Source organism: Erpetoichthys calabaricus, chromosome 2 (genome assembly GCF_900747795.2).
Source record: "Erpetoichthys calabaricus chromosome 2, fErpCal1.3, whole genome shotgun sequence".
NCBI lineage: Eukaryota > Metazoa > Chordata > Cladistia > Polypteriformes > Polypteridae > Erpetoichthys > Erpetoichthys calabaricus.
In genome coordinates, this window is record NC_041395.2 from 769296 (window position 1) to 791648 (window position 22353).

Genomic DNA, 22353 nt, shown 5'->3' on the forward strand with positions numbered 1-22353 from the left:
TTGAACCATGGAATCGGGTCTGTGAAGTTCTGTATGGGGTTTGCCGCTTGGTTACACCCCCTAATTTTCATGTGACAAGACATCCAGACCAGCTTTCCACACCGTTGGTAATTGTGATTGAGACTCTAAACAATATGGAAGAAAAGAGACAAAAAAGATAGCAAACCTTCAGGGAGCAGGCACTCTGCAGGTGTCACAAGCACATTTCATTGCCTGGAGGAATTTGAAGGAAACCTTCATTGAAGATGACCCACACAAAAAGAGGGGCCATTTTTTGGAGGATGTGCTTCTTGACTTCATAGAGGATACTGTCAGAGTTACCAAGGTATGTCCCATTGCGGGATTTGAACAGCCGGTGAAGCATTCAGTGGGAATGTGGTGTTCTTACCTTTTGAATGCAAGTCTTTGGCTTACCATCTCCCACATGCCTCTATTCCAAGACAAGATGGCCACAATACACCAAAGGACCAGAACAGCACTTAACATTATTTGTACCTGCAAGCATCCTTGGAAAAGCAAGATCACGACCCAGACCTGGAGCGGCGAATCTCAAAGTACTGCATCATACATAAAGACATGAGAAATAAACCAGTGAGTGATACTCTCTCTTCTCACACAGACAGTAAAGTGAGCTGAGAACAATGTCTGGATTTTAGCACTAAACTGATGCCACTGAACAAGGTTTATGATGACCACCTAGACTCCAAATCCCAGAATCCTCCATGGGATTCACTAGGCCATTTGCAAGAGGCAAAAATGTCATCTAATTCCAAAAAAGACAGAGAAGTCTGAAGCCTTCTTATACTGTGTGAGAAGCTCCATGTGTCAGAGCTGCATGCCCTGATAAAACACTCTGACCCATAGACAACTCACCGGGAGCAAAGAAAAGCCAAAGATGTCGGAAGGGAATTGCAAATATGGCTCTGACCATTACACATCCGGCTGCACGATGACTAAAACAAAACTGAAAGCAGTGGAAACCTTTTTGAGAAGACAGGGCATAGGAATTAAACTACACCTAATTTGGCTGTATAGGTTAGTGGTTCTTGTACAGTAAAGTAGACCACAAAGTGAATGGGCCCTAGAAGTACATGTAGGGAACTGAACAGCAGCAGTTCCTACACATTTTTGTTGTGATTTTTTATATTTTATTCACCATATATAATTTCTTGTATTAGGAATTTGTTGATTTTCACATACCCTAACTTACTCTTCAAAAACACTTTATTTTTGGGGAGAGGGGGTCAGAGTGCAGGGTCAGCTATTTGAACAGCTCCACTCAAGCAATTGCATGTTAAGGGCCTTGCTCAAGCATTCCTTCTGTCACTGCCATGATTTGAACCAGCAACCTTCAAGTTACCAGCCCAGATCCTTAAGTCAGAGAGCCACCACTCCACTGATACAGAGTGAGTTATGGCTAACTGTCCAATCCCTAGGCTTCCAGTCCAGGAAACCACTACTCAGACTAAGGACCTCAGGTTAGATAATAACATCAGAGTTCAGTGTGAAAAGGGCCTCTATGTTAATGCAAGTGTTGAAGTTGCTCTCATTCCCATAGAGATTACAGTATGCTCTGCTAATTAAAAAAGAGACTAATACGGTACAGACAGTAAGGGGCTACTCTGTCACTCATTGAGGGTCTCAGGATGTTCAGATACCACAGAGTAAGGTGGGGGAGCACATCTATTAAACAACACTCCCCTAACATTGATGGCAAGCTGGCAAAGACGGAAGACCCTGCAAAGCCAAATAACAGGGGGCCGGTACTTCTCAACTCAACTAAGTACAAGGAAATGCTGGAGAGGTGAAGGAGGTGAAGAAAAAAGAAAAGATTCTGGACCTTGAGGCTTGCGAGCAACATGGCATAATTCCCTACCTAATGCCTTTTCTTGTCCTCCCTCTATACACTGGATGATTGAAAGCTATAACAGCTCTGATGACACTGTTGGATCATCCTCTTCCTGCCAGAAGGACTTAAGACCAGAATTTTCACCATCTTGAAACAGTTCATTTACTGTAGGACTTCTTCTTGAAAGTCATTTTCATAATTATTGCATGATTTCTTTTGTGTTAGTTGCATTCCAAATATACAGGGTCCCCAGGGTGATGTCCCAACTCTTTATTGTGGTCTGCCTGTTCTCTTACAGTGGTGTAGTCTGCAGGATTTGTTGCAAAGCTGTCAGAAAAATAGGATGTGTTGTCATCGCTATAACGTGATGCCATCTATGATTTTGATTCCATTGTGAGTTTGATGAGTGTTATGAACGTGTCCAGTTTTAATTCTTTGCTTTGACTTTTAGTTTTTCTTTTCATTTTTGGTTTGGTGTACAGTTTGTTGGATCTCCTGGTTTTGACTTTGGGCCTTTTTCACTGTCGGCCTGCTGGTAGTAAATTTCCAGAGATGCGACTCAAAACATTCAACATGTTAGAAAACTTCTAACGGCACTTCAAGTAAATCAACAAAATAGGAAATTAGTTGAAGCACTTTGAGTATTTGTGAAGATCACAAGAGACTCTAAGATCGTAACAAACATTAAAGACCTGAAGATGAGATGTGTATTTAAAGAGATGATGCAGAACCAAAACATGCAGGAGTATTATTCGCATAAATGTCTGTTATGTATTGAGCTTCGTTTTATTTTTTGGGGGTTTCCCTGAAGCTGGAATATTAATGTTGGACTCATGTTGGGGATTTTCCTAGGCCATTTTCTTTATGAGGATCACACTGCTATTTGCTAACCCAGCCACAGGGGACACACAAACCAGTGTGTTTCTTCGTGCTGGACCCAAGCCTGGATAAATGGGGAGGGTTATGTCAGGAATGGCGTCCGGTGTAAAATTTTGCCAAATCAATATGTGGACAACAATACAAATTTCCATACCGGATCGGTCGAGCCCCGGGTTAACACCGACTGCCACCAGTACTGTTAGCCAACAGGGTGCTGGCGGAAATTGTGCTACTGTTGGCCGAAGAAGAAGAAGGAGAAGAAGAGGGGGGAGACGTGTCTGGAGGCAGGAGGAGAGGAGGAAGGTAAAGAGAGTGGAACTGAGGGTAGGAACTTTGAATGTGGGCAGTATGACTGGTAAGGGGAGAGAGTTAGCAGATATGATGGAGAGAAGAAAGGTTGATATATTGTGTGTGAAGAGACTAAATGGAAGGGGAGTAAGGCCAGGTGGATCGGAGGTGGATTGAAATTGTTATATCATGGTGTGGATGGGAGGAGAAATGGAGTAGGAGTTATTCTAAAGGAACAGCACGTCAAGAGTGTTTTGGAAGTGAAAAGAGTGTCAGACAGAGTAATGATTATGAAGCTGGAAACTGAACATGTGATGATGAATGTTGTTAGTGCATATGCACCGCAAGATGGGTGTGCAATGGATGAGAAAGAAGATTTTTGGAGTGAGTTGGATGAAGTGATGGACAGTGTACCCAAGGGACACAAAGTGGTGATTTAAGTGGATATCAATGGACATGTTGGTGTCAAGGAGAGGAATGAAGAAGGTCAGAGGATAGTGGATTTTGTCAAAAGGATGGACATGGCTGTGGTGAATACGTATTTAAAGAAGAAGGAGGAAGATAGGGTGACATACAATAGTAGAGGGAGATACACACAGGTAGATGACATCCTATACAGAAGAGTCAGTCTGAAGGAGATTGAAGACTGCAAAGTGGTGGCAGGGTAAAGTGTAGTTAGTCAGTATAGGATGGTGGTCTGTAGGATGATGTTGGAGATCAAGAAGAGGAAGAGAGTGAGGGCAGAGCCAAGGATCAAATGGTGGAAGTTGAAAAAGGAAGACTGCAAGGTTGAGTTTAGGGAGAAGGTGAGACAAGCACTGGGTGGTAGTGAAGAATTACCAGACAGGTGGGCAACTACAGCAGATGTAGTAAGGGTGACAGCAAAAAGAGTGCTTGGCGTGACATCTGGACACAGGAAGGAGGAAAAGGAAACCTGGTGGTGGAATGAGGAAATACATTAGAGGATACAGAGAAAGAGGATGGCAAAGAAAAAGTGGGATAGTCAGAGAGATGCAGAAAGTAGACAAGAGTACAAGGAGATAAGGCGCAAAGTGAAGAGAGAGGTGGCGAAGGCTAAAGAAAAGACGTATGATGAGTTGTATGAGAGGTTGGACACTAAGGATGGAAAAAAGGACCAGTGGGCTACAGAGAGGGGGCCGAGATGGAAAAGATGTGCAGCAGGTTAGGGTGATAAAGGGTAAAGTTGGAAACATACTCACAAGCGAGGAGAGTGTGTTGAGCAGATGGAAAGAGTACTTTGAGAGGCTGATGAATGAAGAGAACGAGAGAGAGATGAGGTTGGATGATGTGGAGATAGTGAATCAGGATGTGCAATGGATTACCAAGGAGGAAGTAAGGACAGCGATGAAGAGGGTGAAGAATGGAAAGGCCGTTGGTCCAGATGACATACCTGTGGAAGCATGGAGGTGTTTAGGAGAGATGGCAGTGGAGTTTTTAACCAGATTGTTTAATGGAATCTTGGAAAGTGAGAGGATGCCTGAGGAGTGGAGAAGAAGTGTACTGGTGCTTATATTTAAGAATAAGGGGGACGTGCAGGACTGTAGTAACTACAGGGGAATAAAATTGATGAGCCACAGCATGAAGTTATGGGAAAGAGTAGTGGAAGCTCAGTTAAGAAGTGAGGTGATGATTAGTGAGCAGCAGGATGGTTTCATGCGAAGAAAGACCGCCACAGATGTGATGTTTGCTCTGAGGGTATTGATGGAGAAGTTTAGAGAAGGCCAGATGGAGTTGCATTGCGTCTTTGTGGACCTGGAGAAAGCATATGACAGGGTGCCTGAGAAGAGCTGTGGTATTGTATGAGGAAGTCGGGAGTGACAGAGAAGTACGTAAGAGTTATACAGAATATGTACGAGGGAAGTGTGACTGTGGTGAGGTCTGCGGTAGGAGTGACGCAGGTGGGATTACATCAGGGATCGGCTCTGAGCCTTTTCTTATCTGCAATGGTGATGGACAGGTTGACAGATGAGATTAGACAGGAGTCCCTGTGGACTGTGATGTTTGCTGATGACATTGTGATCTGTAGCGATAGTAGGGAGCAGGTTGAGGAGACCCTGGAGAGGTGGAGATATGAGAGGAGAGGAATGAAGGTCAGTAGGAAGAAGGCAGAATACATGTGTGTGAATGAGAGGGAGGTCAGTGGAATGGTGAGGATGAGGGAGTAGAGTTTATCAAAGGTGGATGAGTTTATATACTTGGGATCAACAGTACAGAGTAATGGGGATTGTGGAAGAGAAGTGAAGAAGAGAGTGCAGACAGGGTGGAGTGGTGGAGAAGAGTGTCAGGAGTGAGTGGTGACAGACGGGTATCAGCAAGAGTGACAGGGAAGGTCTACAGGATGGCAATGAGACCAGCTATGTTATATGGGCTGGAGACGGTGGCACAGGAGGCAGAGGTGGAGGTGGCAGAGTAAAAGATGCTAAGATTTGCATTGGGTGTGACGAGGATGGATAGGATTAGAAATGAGGACATCAGAGGGTCAGCTCAAGTTGGACGGTTGGGAGACAAAGTCAGAGAGGCGAGATTGTGTTGGTTTGGACATGTGCAGAGGAGAGATGCTTGGTATATTGGGAGAAGGATGCTAAGGATAGAGCTGCCAGGGAAGAGGAAAAGAGGAAGGCCTAAGAGAAAGTTTATGGATGTGGTGAGAGAGGACATGCAGGCGATGGGTGTAACAGAGGAAGATGACGAGGACAGAAAGATATGGAAGAAGATGATCCGCTGTGGCAACCCCTAACGGGAGCAGCAGAAAGAAGAAGAAGACACTGCTATTTGCTAGGTTGTAATGTTTGTTCCTATGGGGATTTACTGTGAAGCTACAGGGTTATGTCACCTGTAATGTCATCAATGCGCTGGTACAAATATCACCCTAAAATACTCAATAGTACAACTGCTTACTATGAACTTTAATTACTAGTATTTTGTAACAAAGCTCTGTCCCTTGACTACAACATTTGGTTTACAATTTGCCTCTAATGTTTCTGTCAGTTCAATTACAAGACCAGTTAGAAAAAGTCTGCAAACAGACAAAAGAGTGAACATCCTCTTCATCAGTTAATTCTGGAGTCTAACAAACTGGTTGATCAATGCAGGAGGCAGTGAAAATAAAAATCTAGTAGGCCTCAGTCTTGTCAAATAGCCTGAGATTCTTCACCTTTTCTTGCATCGTAAGGTAATACAGTCAGCTTTTAAATCAGTGTTGCTTGGTTTTTGATCTTCATGCTTCTCATAAGGCCGAAGTAGCCTTTATTTTCCCCTGGTTGGATGATAAGCCCTTGGAATGGGCGTCATATTCAGTTATGATACAAATCACCTGAATGGAGAAACAGCCCGACAGCCTGATGCTGCCACCACCGTACTTCACCGCTGTAATGGTGTTGTGCAGGTGAAGAGCAGGGTCTGGTGTCCTACTGATGTGATACTTAGAACTGAGGACAAAAACATTATTCTTTGTTTCATCTAACCAGAGAATTTGGCTTCTCACAGTTTGAGAGTCCTTTAGGTGCTTTTTGTCAAACTGTAAGCGGCCATTCATGTGCCTTTGGCTCTGTCATGAAGCCCAGATCAGTGAAGTGTTACATGGACATGTTGTCATTCTGGCAGTTTCTCCCATCTGCACAGGTTTCTCTGGAGCTCAGGAAGACAATGCCATGGCTTAGGAAACCAGGAACATACCATGACTGGATATTCAATGTCTTTGTCTGTTCTAATTCTCCACCTTCCCAGAGATACACAGTATAGTCTGACTGGTGAATTCAAATGATCTCAGAGTGAGAACTTTCATGATTGAGCCCCAGTACAGAACTGTCACCCTCCATAATACTACATACTGTAACTCTCCTCCTTTGATGGAAAGCAACTGTGGAAATCAGCCAGTAAGCACAGGGCATCCTTAACAGAAGATGGCTCCTCTTGGCTATAACTGCACCACTGTACCAGCTAGTCCACTCTGGAACTTCTATCTGTATAATCCAAACCTCTCTGTACTCCATATTCTTGATGCTCCACATCCCACATACCTGTCTTATTACAAAACCCCTTCTAGGATCAAGACATAAAATGGGGACCTCTATCAGAAAGAAGAGGCATAGGAAGATTGCGTAATTTAAGGTAATGTGAAATAAAATTTCAATTAATTCCTATGTGAAAAAGAATGGGAACAGAAGAATAAAATGAACGCTCTTTCAAAACAATCCACAACGATAAAATTGAAGTTTTACCCTTAGAGACTGGCAGATCAGTTAATGAAATCCACCATTATATACTCCAAAGGTCATATGGGAGGGGCAAGCGGCGGCAACAAAATTTACAATGACAGCAAATGTCACATACCCTCACAGAGAATTTCACATTTTTAGTCTAATTCATCCATCCATCCATCCTCTTCCACTTATCCGAGGTCGGGTCGCGGGGGCAGCAGCTTGAGCAGAGATGCCCAGACTTCCCTCTCCCCGGCCACTTCTTCTAGCTCTTCCGGGAGAATCCCAAGGCGTTCCCAGGCCAGCCGAGAGACATAGTCCCTCCAGCGTGTCCTGGGTCTTCCCCGAGGCCTCCTCCCGGTTGGACGTGCCCGAAACACCTCACCAGGGAGGCGTCCAGGAGGCATCCTGATCAGATGCCCAAGCCACCTCATCTGATTCCTCTCGATGCGGAGGAGCAGCGGCTCTACTCTGAAACCCTCCCGGATGACTGAGCTTCTCACCCTATCTTTAAGGGAGAGCCCAGACACCCTGCAGAGGAAACTCATTTCAGCCGCTTGTATTCGCGATCTCGTTCTTTCGGTCACTACCCATAGCTCATGACCATAGGTGAGGGTAGGAGCGTAGATCGACTGGTAAATTGAGAGCTTCGCTTTGCAGCTCAGCTCCTTTTTCACCACGACAGACCGATGCAGAGCGCTCATCACTGTGGACGCCGCACTGATCCGCCTGTCGATCTCACGCTCCATTCTTCCCTCACTCGTGAACAAGACCCCGAGATACTTGAACTCCTCCACTTGGGGCAGGATCTCGCTCCCAACCCTAAGAGGGTACTCCACCCTTTTCCGGCTGAGGACCATGGTCTCGGATTTGGAGGTGCTGATTCCCATCCCAGCCGCTTCACACTCAGCTGCGAACCGATCCAGAGAGAGCTGTAGATCACGGCCTGATGAAGCAAACAGGACAACATCATCTGCAAAAAGCAGTGACCCAATCCTGAGTCCACCAAACCGGACCCCCTCAACACCCTGGCTGCGCCTAGAAATTCTGTCCATAAAAGTTATGAACAGAATCAGTGACAAAGGGCAGCCCTGGCGGAGTCCAATTCTCACTGGAAACGGGATCGACTTACTGCCGGCATTGCGGACCAAGCTCTGGCACCGATCGTACAGGGACTGAACAGCCCTTATCAGGGGGTCCGGTACTCCATACTCCCGGAGCACCCCCCACAGGATTCCCCGAGGGACACGGTCGAACGCCTTTTCCAAGTCCACAAAACACATGTAGACTGGTTGGGCGAACTCCCATGCACCCTCCAGGACCCTGCTAAGGGTGTAGAGCTGGTCCACTGTTCCGCGACCAGGACGAAAACCACACTGTTCCTCCTGAATCCGAGGTTTGACTATCCGATGGACCCTCCTCTCCAGGACCCCCGAATACACTTTTCCAGGGAGGCTGAGGAGTGTGATCCCTCTGTAGTTGGAACACACCCTCCGGTCCCCTTTCTTAAAGAGGGGGACCACCACTCCGGTCTGCCAATCCAGAGGCACTGTCCCTGATGTCCATGCGATGTTGCAGAGACGTGTCAACCAAGACAGCCCTACAACATCCAGAGCCCTGAGGAACTCCAGGCGTATCTCATCCACCCCCGGGGCCCTGCCACCAAGGAGTTTTTTGATCACCTCGTTGACCTCAGTCCCAGAGATGGGGGAGCCCACCTCCGAGTCGTCCCCAGGCTCTGCTTCCTCATTGGAAGGCATGTTAGTGGGATTGAGGAGGTCTTCGAAGTACTCCCCCCACCGACCCACAACGTCCCGAGTCGAGGTCAGCAGCGCACCATCCCCACCATATACAGTGTTGACACTGCACCGCTTCCCCCTCCTGAGACGCCGGACGGTGGACCAGAATCTCCTCGAAGCCATCTGAAAGTCGTTCTCCATGGCCTCCCCAAACTCCTCCCATGCCCGAGTTTTTGCCTCAGCAACCACCAAAGCCACATTCCGCTTGGCCTGCCGGTACCTATTAGCTGCCTCCAGAGTCCCAGAGAACAAAAGGAACTGGTAGGACTCCTTCTTCAGCTTGACGGCATCCCTCACCGCCGGTGTCCACCAACGGGTTCGGGGATTTCCGCCACGACAGGCACCGACCACCTTACGGCCACAGCTCCGGTTAGCCGCCTCAACAATAGAGGCACGGAACATGGCCCATTCGGACTCAATGTCCCCCACCTCCCTCGGGACGTGGTTGAAGTTCTGCCGGAGGTGGGAGTTGAAGCTACTTCTGACAGGGGGCTCTGCCAGATGTTCCCAGCAGACCCTCCCAACACGTTTGGGCCTACCACGCCTGACCGGCATCCTCCCCCACCATCGAAGCCAACTCACCACCAGGTGGTGATCAGTTGACAGCTCCGCCCCTCTCTTCACCCGAGTGTCCAAGACATGTGGCCGCAAGTCCGACGACACGACCACAAAGTCGATCATCGAACTGAGGCCTAGGGTGTCCTGGTGCCAAGTGCACATATGAACACCCTTATGCTTGAACATGGTGTTCGTTATGGACAATCCGTGATGAGTACAGAAGTCCAATAACAAAACACCGATCGGGTTCAGATCGGGGGGGCCATTCCTCCCAATCACGCCCTTCCAGGTCTCATTGTCATTGCCAACGTGAGCATTGAAGTCTCCCAGCTGTACGAGGGAGTCCCCAGAAGGTATGCCCTCTAGCACCCCCTCCAGGGACTCCAAAAAGGGTGGGTACTCCAAACTGCTGTTCGGTGCATACGCGCAAACAACAGTTAGGACCCGTCCCCCCACCTGAAGGCGGAGGGAGGCTACCCTCTCATCCACCGGGGTAAACCCCAATGTACAGGCTCCAAGTCGGGGGGCAATAAGTATACCCACACCCGCTTGGCGCCTCTCACCGGGGGCAACTCCAGAGTGATACAGAGTCCAGCCCCTCTCAAGGAGATTGGTTTCAGAGTCCAAGCTGTGCGTTGAGGTGAGTCCGACTATATCTAGCCGGAACCTCTCAACTTCGCGCACTAGCTCAGGCTCCTTCCCCTTCAGAGAGGTGACATTCCACGTCCCAAGAGCCAGCTTCTGTAGTCGAGGATCGGACCGGCAAGGTCCCCGCCTTCGGCCACCACCCAGCTCACACTGCACCTGACCTCCTTGGCCCCTCCCATAGGTGGTGAGCCCATGGGATGGGGGACCCACATTGCCTCTTTGGGCTGTGCCCGGCCGAGCCCCATGGGTGCAAGCCCGGCCACCAAGCGCTCGCCATCGAGCCCCACCTCCAGGCCTGGCTCCAGAGGGGGGCCCCAGTGACCTGCGTCCGGACGAGGGAAAACGCTGTCCAAATTTTTAATTCATCAAAGAAGGTTTGTTGAACTGCACTTTGTCTCATCCCTTACCTAGGACCAGTTTGCCTTGGGTGGCCCTACCAGGGGCATAAAGCCCCGGACAACAGAGCTCCTAGGATCATTGGGACACGCAAACCCCTCCACCACAATAAGGTGGCGGTTCGAGGAGGGGTAGTCTAATTCAGCCACCTGAAATGTTGTTGTGTAAATTGCAAAGTCTTAAAAATATGAGGGTGACCCCAAAAGGGTGATGAGTGACTCCACCTGAAACTCTGCAAATCGCCAGTTTAGGTACAAATGACTCAGGTGTCTTAGGAGGTGACGGAGAATTGGACCACAATGAGTGAAGGGACTCCCAGAAATATTCTAGCAATTCTATGACTGTTGCTCCTAAAATGTTGAAGGTGGACTAATAGGTTTGGGTTCAAATTTCACCACCTCAGGCTTGGTCAGTCAGTTGCATCTGCTTTCAGACCATCAACAAAGTGATAAGAAACTAAAAAGTGAAACTGACTGAAAAAGAAGAACCACCATGCTTGTCTCTCATTATATCACTTGGCAGATTTCAGGTAAGTAATATTCCTACAGACTAACAAATATAATAAACTCAGGAGTTGTTCCTTCCAGCCAATGTCAAGAAGTAAAACAAGGAATAACAAAAGCAAAGAAAAAAAAAGTAAATAAATAAAAAAGACAAAAAAGAAAAGTCCTTAAAAAATGATACATATCTTAATGGCTTCTGCACACTGTCTGGCAGTTGAGAGTCCACTTGAGAGAACACTTGCTCTATTTTTGACCTCGCTTCTTGGATTTCATTTGGGGACTGTGTTTGTCTTTTGGGATTGTGTATATTTCCTGTTTGACTTATGCTCTTCAGTATCATTTAAGCAAAATTTATATTGCACATGTGTCAATTATGCTTGCGTTTCTGAATATGATTCTCACTTCTGTAAATCACAAGGACAATTCTCAGTCATGAACAAATGGTCAAAAATACATCATTGGATACAAAAGGCATTCGCTATTGAGGAAGAAACAATTGATGTTTGTTACTACGCATGTGCCACAAAAGTTGAATGATGGAGTTATCTTTGACAGCAGTTGTACTTCATGCTTAGCCCCCTTACAGTGGCTCCAAAGGACAAAACGCAACAAACAAAATAAAACCAAAACAATTAAATAAATTAAACAATGACAACATGCAATTAACAATAAAAACTGAGAGCATGAGATTAACAAATTAACAACGTGTTGTGGTGTGAAATTTTGCATACAAGTTGATAAATATTTTGTATGTCTTTTTTGGTAACTTAGGCAAAGCAATGGAATATTAGTGTTACATTAGTGAGAAGTATTCATGTTTACCCCCCTAGGACTAAGTCAGGAAAGTGAATATTATGACAGGGTTGGGGGAAGCACCTCAAGCAAATTTGGCCAGTGATTCTCTGCAGAACCCTCTCAGTAAACCCCCACAGGAAAGCCAGACTGCCTAGCTGACAAGCTTCACAGGGGCAGGTGTGAAAGGTATTCTCTGCCCCACTGGTCCGAAGTATGGCTGTTTGCTTGCTTTACCCCCCTCCCCCCCTTACAAACATCAATGAAGAAGCATCTCTCTGTTACCATACTGATGAAAAAGCATCTCACACCATGAACTGAAAACGACAACACAATGAAGAGCACAGCTCAGCAGCCATATTGAGACAGGCATGCAGCTTTTTCTACACCTAAATGCCTGTGGTTATAAATGTAGAAGAGAAGGTGGAGAGAAGTTATATACTATAATACCTTATAAACAGTGGCAAGTCTGTGAGATTTGAGGCATTCTGACAAAGGATACATATTAATAATACAAAAGGGGAAAGACAAAACACTGTGGTGCGTTTTTAAACTTTACATAATGTGTTATCCAAATGTTCAGATGTGTGTTATATGTGTATAGGAGAGTGAGATGTTGCACAAGACTCCCAACTTTCGGAACTCTTGGTCATAGATTTGGGGTTGAGGTGGAAGGCGTGGAATTATGTCCCCCCCCCCCAACAATATGAATATATTCAAAACTACAAAACAGACATAAATATTGGTGGCTTTGCATAATATAAACTTCTGAAGCAGCTGCCTTGTGGCGGCACTGCTTTAAAGTGAGTTTTTTTTTAACGCTTGTGATTTTGCTCTGGAAGTACTGAGTTGGATTAACGACTGAGTGTGGAGAATGTTACGCCCTTATAATGGAGGAATATTTAGGACAAAAATAAATAAGCAAAATAAATCAAAAACTGTGAAATATGAAAATAAATACATAATAACATTAAATATAGAAGTTTGCACGTTCTCCCAGTGTCTGCGGGGATTTGATCCCAGAGTCCAAAGAAATACAGGTTAGGTGCTTTGGTGTTACTAAACTCGTGTGTGTCTCTGTGCGTGTGTGTGTTTGTTTAACCTGTGATTGACTGGCAGCCTATGCTGGCAGGGACAGAGATCTTTTTATGCTGCAGAATATTTTGACTGGCACTCAACATTTAATAAATAACTGCTTTGCACAAGTTGTGTAAATAGGAAACTGGCTGGAAGCGAAAAACTTCAGGCTCACATGAAACAATCACATTCTCCCCATATCTCCATGGGCTTTACGCCAGACCTCTCAAAGACTCGCAGGAGAAGTAAATAGAGAGTTCAATGGCACATCCCCCATGATGGATTAGCGTCACATCCAGGACTGATTGCCCACACACGTTCACTAAATACTGCTAAGAAAAATTCTGGTCCCCGAGACCTCCAGTTAGATCACAAACATGGAAAACCAAGGCGGAAAATGAACCGTTGAACAAAGCCTTAGCCCTGATACAGTATATGGAGATGGATCCTTGTCAAAAATAACTCCATCATGTGTAGTAACTAAAATCGATTGTTTCCTCTTCAATAGAGAATGTGTAGTGCATCCAATGATGTATTTTTGACAGTTTGTTCACGCCTGAGAATTGTACTCATAGTTTTCAGAAGCAAGAGTATCTTTCAGAAGCACAAGCATAATTGACATGTGTGAAATGTAAATTTGACTTAAATTACGTTATTTTTAATAGTGATCTTATTCTGTACTTCAGGTCTTGTTTTGTTACAGAGCATTTTTGTGCATAATAAACTTTTTTATTTATAAAGATTCAACTTTTCTCTTGTGTAACTAGATGGGTTTTTGACATTAATCTGAACATTTATAGGATATTTTGGGGCTTTGTGCTCAGAAACTCTCGAGTTCATAACAGTCAGGCTGTCCACCAATAAGAGGAAGATGATGTAGAAAATGACGCCACAAATTAAAAGGAAGAAGAGAGACAAGAACATTAACTCTACAATACATTTCTGTCAGGTTATTTACCGTATAGAAGATATCCAATCCAGACAGTCTGACAAGAAGTGAACAAATCCTTCATTTATGTCACAGTAATCATCAATGTCATCCACTATGATGTCAGCTTTACTTGAGGAACTTTTTATGAAGCAGCTCATTGTCTTCAGTGTCTCTTCTCTCCAGTTTGAGTCAACATGGACTTCATTGTCTGAGAGTCTCAAATATTCATTAAAGTCATTTAGGTCCCCACAGTCCACAACACATTGATAATACCAAGTGTCACTTATCTGTCCCACTCTGTTAAGATATAAAGACATTGCAGACATTCTGTTAGTTCCTACTAAATAACATCTCTGTAAAAACATCAGCACTGGTCACACTGAGCCGTTGAAGTTTCCTTTTATAAAATCACAACACCAGTGAGGTTTAAATATCTTATTTTACAAATGGCCAGATGAACAACACCAAGTAAAATGAACACTACAATAATTGAAACCTGCAAACTGTGACATGTTTAAAAATAATCTTCTGCAAACATTAAGGTTACTCTGATTTTTTGTATTTGAAAGAGTAAATAAAGGAGAAATAAAGAGGACATATGACATTTGGGGACTACACTGACAAAGAACCAGAAGAACACAGGATGACGCTTCTCCACTTTTTAACAGACATGGAGTGAATTTGAAGATGAAAGTCTGCTGAGATGCTGTTCCCAGTCTTCTGGTGTTTCTCGTCTCTTCTGAAGTTCACCTACTAATGTTTGACTGCAGTTTTCTCTTTCCTTTGGTTCATTTCTAAATCCTCTTCTCCTCTGCCTTTCAGACCATAAACCTGAACCTGCCTCACAATGGCTGACCCGAGATAAAGAGAGCTATCACTGAGAGTTGTAAAATGGCATGAAAACACATCTACTATGTGGGGCTATGGCACCAGTCCAGCAAATGGTTTTAGAATTCAGACACATGTAACTGCGACCAGATGTGTTGTCATTCATCCTGCAGATCGCATGGAGGGTGAAAGTGAAAAATTAAATGTAAAAGAAGGACAACTGAAAAGTGAAATGTTTATTGTGGGGGCTCAGAACATATGAGGGCCTTTAGGACATAAGCTCATAAAAAGCTAGAAAGACCACCCTACATAAAGGTTGGTGTGGTGGGTAACTGTAGTCAGACCCTTTTGAACAGCAGATTAATTGTTCATGAAGAATTGCTACAGCAGATTGTGTTGATTCAAATGTGTATGGCAAATACTTTATAGCCGACAGATCTCCAGTACAACGCGGCCTAAGACCTGAAAGACTTGACAAGCCGAACAAGAGGGAGTGCAGGGTATGCTGGGAAAGCTGAAAGGGAAAGCAGGCTGCAGAGTATTGTGTGTAGTTAGAAGTGCAGCTTTGGATTTCCATTGGAAAATAACCTTTACTTTTTTTGTAATGAAATAATAAAACTCTCTGTTTTTAGAGAACCTGCAACCTCTGCTAATGAGATGGAAAGAACACAGCCAGGTGCTCCTTTAATTAGGACAAATTCTTTTAATCAAAGCTTTAATTCTAATTAATGAATGTCTACCTGTATGTCATTTTGTGTGAAATTTAATTAATTTTATTGTTGTTTTCTTTTGAATTTGCCACAAATGCCATATTGTTTCCTGATGCGATGATCCATCAGTAGACGGTGGCACGTCAAGACAGAATTGACACAATGACTTAGATGTTGGTGTAAACCTTTGTCTAAGACTGCAGATTCATTTGTGCTGCTGACACTGTGTGACCCTGAGCAAGTCACCTCACCTGCCAATGCACCAATGGGAAAACCAAAAGAAGCGTAACCAGCTGTATCTCAGTTGTTGGAAGTTGCTTTGGAGTCAACTAAATGTAAATGTAAGGCAATGGAGGTTCTGACAGTCAGCTAATCTCCAGACAACATTCAGTGGCAGGTTTGAAACTTTGAAACACCCAAGAATCACACAGGATAGGAGGACATGTTAGATTTTAAAAATATCCAGCAGTTAAGATGTGTTTAAAACCAGAAATGAGTTGAATACTGTCACTGTGTCAGACTTTGTCTGTTATGAATGACTGTGTTAAATTATTTTAATTTCCTATGTTTTATGGTGTGTTTAATCTAATCCGTATTTTATGTGTGTGCATTTTGTAATTTTAAAGTTTGTAATTGTATTTTACCTGAAAACATTTGACAGAAGTCTGAGTCTGTGCTCAGTGAAGAGTGCAAAACAAAAATGAATTGAATTTCATGGAATTGAATTCAATTGAAACATCTCACCCAAACAGCAGACAAACCATTTTAATTGTTGATATCTACATCTGCACTTACTACATGATCACTCTGCACCTATGTGACCAGACCAAGAATAAGTGACGCTGGCCATCTGCACATCATCAGTGGGGACTAATGGAGGCCATCCACAACCCCGTGATGTTGAGATATGAAATACAACGAAAAGAAAAGAAGACAAAAATGGGTGAACTGGAAGATCCTTGGATGTTTAAAGAGTGAAAAGAACTGAACTAATCAGTGTGGTGGACACAAGGAGATAATAAAACATCAGAGAAGAGATAGAAGACATTAAATGTAGATAAAGGTGAGAAAGGGAAAACAATAAAGCGAAAAGATCTTCTTCTTCTTCTTTCAGCTGCTCCCGTTAGGGGTTGCCACAGCAGATCATCTTGTTCCATATCTTCCTGTCCTCGTCATCTTGCTCTGTCACACCCACCACCTGCATGTCCTTTCTCACCACATCCATAAACCTCCTCTTAGGCCTTCCTCTTTTCCTCTTCCCTGGCAGCTCCATCCTTAGCATCCTTCTTCCAATATACCCAACATCTCTCCAAACCAATACAATCTCGCCTCTCTGACTTTGTCTCCCAACCGTCCCAACAGAGCTGACCCTCTAATGCCCTCATTTCTAATCCTGTCCATCCTCGTCACACCCAATGCAAATCTTAGCATCTTTAACTCTGCCACCTCCAGCTCTGTCTCCTGTGCCACCGTCTCTAACCCATATAACACAGCTGGTCTCACTACTGTCCTGTAGACCTTCCCTTTCACTCTCGCTGATACCCGTCTGTCACAAATCACTCCTGACACTCTTCTCCACGCACTCCACCCAGCCTGCACTTTCTTCTTCTCTTCTCTTCCACAATCCCCATTACTCTGTACTGTTGATCCCAAGTATTTAAACTCATCCATCTTCACCAACTCTACTCCCCTCATCCTCACCATTCCACTGACCTCCCTCTCATTCACAAACATGTATTCTGTCTTGGTGGTCCTACTGACCTTCATTCCTCTCCTCTCATATCTCCACCTCTCCAGGGTCTCCTCAACCTGCTCCCTACTATCGCTACAGATCACAATGTCATCAGCAAACATCACAGTCCATGGGGACTCCTGTCTAATCTCGTCTGTCAACCTGTCCATCACCATTGCAAATCAGAAAGGACTCAGAGCCGATCCCTGATGTAATCCCACCTGCGTCACTCCTACCGCAGACCTCACCACAGTCACACTTCCCTCGTACATATCCTGTACAACTCTTACGTACTTCTCTGCCACTCCTGACTTCCTCATACAATACCACAACTCCTCTCAGTCACCCTGTCATTTGCTTTCTCAGGTCCACAAAGACACAATGCAACTCCGTCTGGCTTTCTCTCTACTTCTCCATCAATATCCTCAGAGCAAACATCTCCTCCGTAGTGCTCTTTTTTGGCATGAAACCATCCTGCTGCTCACTAATCATCACCTCACTTCTTAACTGAGCTTCCACTATTCTTTCCCATCCTCTCACTTTCCAAGATTCCATTAAACAATCTGGTTAAAAACTCCACTGCCATCTCTCCTAAACACCTCCATACTTCCACAGGTATGTCAACTGGACCAACGGCTTTTCCATTCTTCATGCTCTTCATCGCTGTCCTTACTTCCTCCTTGCTAATCTGTTGCACTTCCTGATTCCCTATCTCCACATCATCCAACCTCTTCTCTCTCTCGTTCTCTTCATTCATCAGCCTCTCAAAGTACTCTTTCCATCTTTTCACCACACTCTCCTCACTTGTGAGTATGTTTCCATCTTTATCTTTTATCACCCTAACCTGCTGCACATCTTACCCAGCTCAGTCCCTCTGTAGCCCACTGGTCTTTTTCTCCCTTCTTAGTGTCCAACTTCTCATACAACTCATCATACGCCTTTTCTTTAGCCTTCTCCACCTCTCTCTTCACCTTGCGCCTTATCTCCTTGTACTCTTGTCTACTTTCTTCATCTCTCTGACTATCCACTTCTTCTTTGCCATCCTCTTCCTCTGTATACTCTCCTGTATTTCCTCATTCCACCACCAGGTTTCCTTTTCCTCCTTCCTCTTTCCAGATGTCACGCCAAGCACCCTTCTTGCTGTCACCCTTACTACATCTGCTGTAGTTGCCCCACTGTCTGGTAACTCTTCATTGCCACCCAGTGCCTCAACTTCCACCATTTGATCCTTGGCTCTGCCCTCACTCCCTTCCTCTTCTTGATCTCCAACATCATCCTACAGACCACCATCCTATGCTACACTTTCCCCTGACACCACTTTGCAGTCTTCAATCTCCTTCAGATCAAGTCTTCTGGATAGGATGTAATCTACCTGTGTGCATCTTCCTCCACTCTTGTACGTAACCCTATGTTCCTCCCTCTTCTTAAAATATGTATTCACCACAGCCATGTCCATCCTTTTGACAAAATCCACTATCATTTGACCTTCATTCCTCACCTTGACACCACACCTACCCATCACCTCCTCGTCTCCTCTGTTCCCTTCACCAACATGTCCATTGAAATCTGCTCCAATCACCACTTTCTGTCCCTTGGGTACACTGTTCATCACTTCATCCAACTCACTCCAAAAATCTTCTTTCTCAGCCATTGCACACCCAACTTGTGGTGCATATGCACTAACAACATTCATCATCACACCTCCAATTTCCAGCTTCATAATCATCACTCTGACACTCTTTTCACTTCCAAAACAATATGAGGACAATAATACAAATAAAGTGATAAAGAACATTAACATGAAAATGAAAAAAGATGTCAATAGTAAAAGGAAAAACATCCAAAAAGATATGGAAGGATCTCCTCAGTCGCTGCATCTCTAGGATTGTGTCAGAGGAGTCCATCACTCTTTATTGTCTGTTCAAACTCGACTGATCAGTAAGTCAACATACCTTACAGCTGCCAAAAGACTGCTGAGTACACATCGCCGAAGATCTTGGAAAGCCTCTCTGTGCTCTGGAATGGCAACTTTGTTCTGCTGACTTTGACTCAGGAAAGTGACGTCAATGAAGTCATCTTCATCACATTCTATGAGAGGCACCATGTTTGGAAAGGGTGCAAATAAAGAGATGAGGTGTGGAAGGCTGTTGTCTCCTTTCACTCTTTTGCACTCATTAAACAAATTACACATCCACCAAAATGTAAATTCATCGAAGCCTTCTAGAAAACTAGAAGGAAAAAAAAAAATTAGGAGAGAAACACAGCATTTCTTTCTACAGCAGTTTTATACACAAAAGGAAGATCAAAATGCTTTACAAGAAGTAAAACAAGGAGATATAATAACAAAGAAAAAATAAATAAGGAAATAAAGGAAAAGTCCATAAAAATTGCACATACCTTATAGAATACAACAGATTATAACTTATTTTTGTGAAGTGTTCATGATTGAAGTCATTTCCATTTTGTAGGTTGTGAGGTGTTAGGCAGAACTGTAGAACATGAGAACAATCAGACGAGAACTGGCCATTCAGACCAACAAAGCTCACCAGTCCGGTCTATTTCATTCTTCTGAATTAGCATTAAGTTGAGTTGTGAAAGTTCCTACCACACTACTTGGTCACTTATTCCAAGTGTCTATCGTTCTTTGTGAAAAGAATAACTTCCTCATGTTTGTGTGAAATTTACCTTAACAAGTTTTCAACTGTGTCCCTGTATTCTTGATGACCTAAAAGTTAAGGAATTTTACTAATCCCAAATCAAATTTGAATAATGAGGCCAATGCAATTTAAGTCCTGTTGGATATTGGACTTTTTAGATGCCAGCTGATCCAGCACCTTGAGCTCAGGGTCGCTGAACTGGAGGAGGAGTTGGCTGACCTGCGTTGTAGTAGAGAATTGGTGGACTTGGCCCAGGTGTCCTTTAGAGAGATAGTGTGCACCCCCAAGGTGGCGCTGGAGGAGATTCCAGACCAGACAGGTAGAAATAGGTGGGTCACGGTCACAAGGCGTAAGGTAAAGGGTGCACACTGTCCTGGGGCATCAACCCCAGAATTAAAAGAGTCACACCATTATCATATCCTTGCAGAGCTGGACGGTGTCTATGATAATTCTGAGGTGGTAGGCAGGGATGAGGAGCCCCAACGGGCCACCTCAAAACCAGTTCCCAAAAAGAGAGAGTTAGTGATAGTTGGCGACACATACATTAGAGGGATTGAAGTCCAAGTTTGCTTTAGAGACAGAGAGTCTCGCATGGTGTGTTTCCTTCCGGGTGCACAGATGAGGGACCTCCCTGGAAGGGTGGATAGGCTCTTAGCCAGAGCGGGGGTGGATTCAGTTGTCATTGTCCATGTCGGAACAAATGACATACATAAGGGTAGTCCATCAGTTTTACGATCCAAATTCAAACAGTTAGGTGCCAAGCTGAGGAGCAGAACTGACAAGGTAGTCTTCTCCGAAGTTCTGCCTGTGTCACGCACCAGTCCAGGTAAGACTGAGGAGATTAGAAGGCCTAACGTGTGGCTCAAATCTTGGTGCAGGGTAGAAGGGTATGGGTTTATGGGGCATTGGGACTCCTTTTGGAACAGATGGGACCTGTTCTGCTGTGATGGGTTACATCTGAACTGGAGGGGCACCAATGTATTAGGGGGGTGTATGTGTAGGCCAGTTGAGGATTGGAGGGGGAAGGGAATTTAGGACAGGCCAAGCTTAGATCTATACATGGAAGAACAAACAATGGTGTAGAAATAAAAATGCGTAGTAATGTACATTCTAAGCCAACATTTAAATGTAGAAGGAGTAACACATTAAAAATAGCTTGACGTAATGCTAGAAGTATCAAAAATAAGGTAAGTGAGTTGGAGTTGTATGCAGCAGAGCATAATTATGATATTATAGCAATAACAGAAACCTGGCTAAATAACAAAGATGGGGATGAGTGTGACATAGAGGGATACACATTATTAGGAAGGAGAGACAGAACAGAAAAGGAGGTGGGTTGCTGTTTATGTCAAACAGGATTAAAATGTAACTCCTCTTCAGTTGTCTGATGAGCCCCATCTTAGTGAGGACATGTGGCTTTGCCTGGAAAGCATTAGGGAAAGGGGTCTTATTTTAGGAGTGTGTTATAGACCACCCAATTCAGACAGTAATTTCAACACACATCTTGTTAAAAAGGCAAGTTTACAGGGAGATGTTATAGTCATGGGGGACTTTAATTATCCAAATATTAACTGGGATAACCTTGCAGATGGAGGAGCACAAGAGCAGGAGTTTTTAGAAGTAATCAGTGACTATTTTCTAACACAGCATGTTAAAGCACCAACACGGGGTGAAGCCTGTCTGGATTTAGTATTTAGTAATAATCAGGATAGAACTGAGGGTGTAGAGGTGTTTGGACCACTAGGGTCAAGTGACCATAAAATAAAATAAAATTGTTAAGTTGAACTTTGGTAGGCTAATTTTGAGCAGATGCGACAAACTCTAAGTAGGATACACTGGGATAAGCTTTTAAGTGTGGAGACAGTCGAGGAGCAGTGGAACAGGTTTAAAAATGAAATACAGGACAGATACATAGCTAAATTGGGAATTAATAGGAAATTTAAAATAATTGCACTGTGGATTAAAAAAGATTTAAAAAAGAAGTTGCAAAGGAAAAAACTGCTTTATAAGGCATAGAAGACTAATGACTGCAAAGTGAATAGTAGAGCGTATGAGAACATGAGGGCAACCATTAAGAAGGATATCAGGGAGGCTAAAAGACAGCTGGAGAGGAATATAGCAGATAAGGTGAAAGACGACCCTCAGAGATTCATTAAATGGTAAGAGAACAGTCAAAGAAGAGTTGAAGTGTATCAGAAATAGTAAAAGGGAATTAAAATATACAGACAGTGAAATAGCGGATGCTCTAAACTTACATTTTTCTGAGTTCTTCACAAGTGAGCAGGGACTACTAAGGAGGTGATGTGGGATTTGGAAATTGTAGAGGGAGAAGTGCTGCTCAAATTAAATAAGATGAAATCAAACAAATCACCAGGACCAGATAATATTTACCCTCGAGTTCTTAAGGAGGCTAGTGAGTACAGATATAAACCCTTGACACATATTTTTAGGATGTCACTGGGCACTGGAGAGATTACAAAGGACTG

The 22353-nt window shown here is 44.1% G+C and overlaps 1 protein-coding gene across 1 annotated transcript in view; it reads right to left on the minus strand.

Moving 5' to 3' along the window:
* Positions 1 to 22353, minus strand: part of LOC114643014 (uncharacterized) — a gene marked incomplete at its 3' end in the record, with an annotated part of 1911439 nt that overhangs the window by 758850 nt on the left and 1130236 nt on the right. Inside the window, exons 9-10 of the mRNA XM_051923912.1 lie at positions 19163 to 19438; positions 13968 to 14237 (exon numbers count right to left, since the gene is read on the minus strand). Coding sequence (XP_051779872.1) covers positions 13968 to 14237; positions 19163 to 19438 — 546 coding nt within the window. The remainder of the gene's footprint in view (positions 1 to 13967; positions 14238 to 19162; positions 19439 to 22353) is intronic.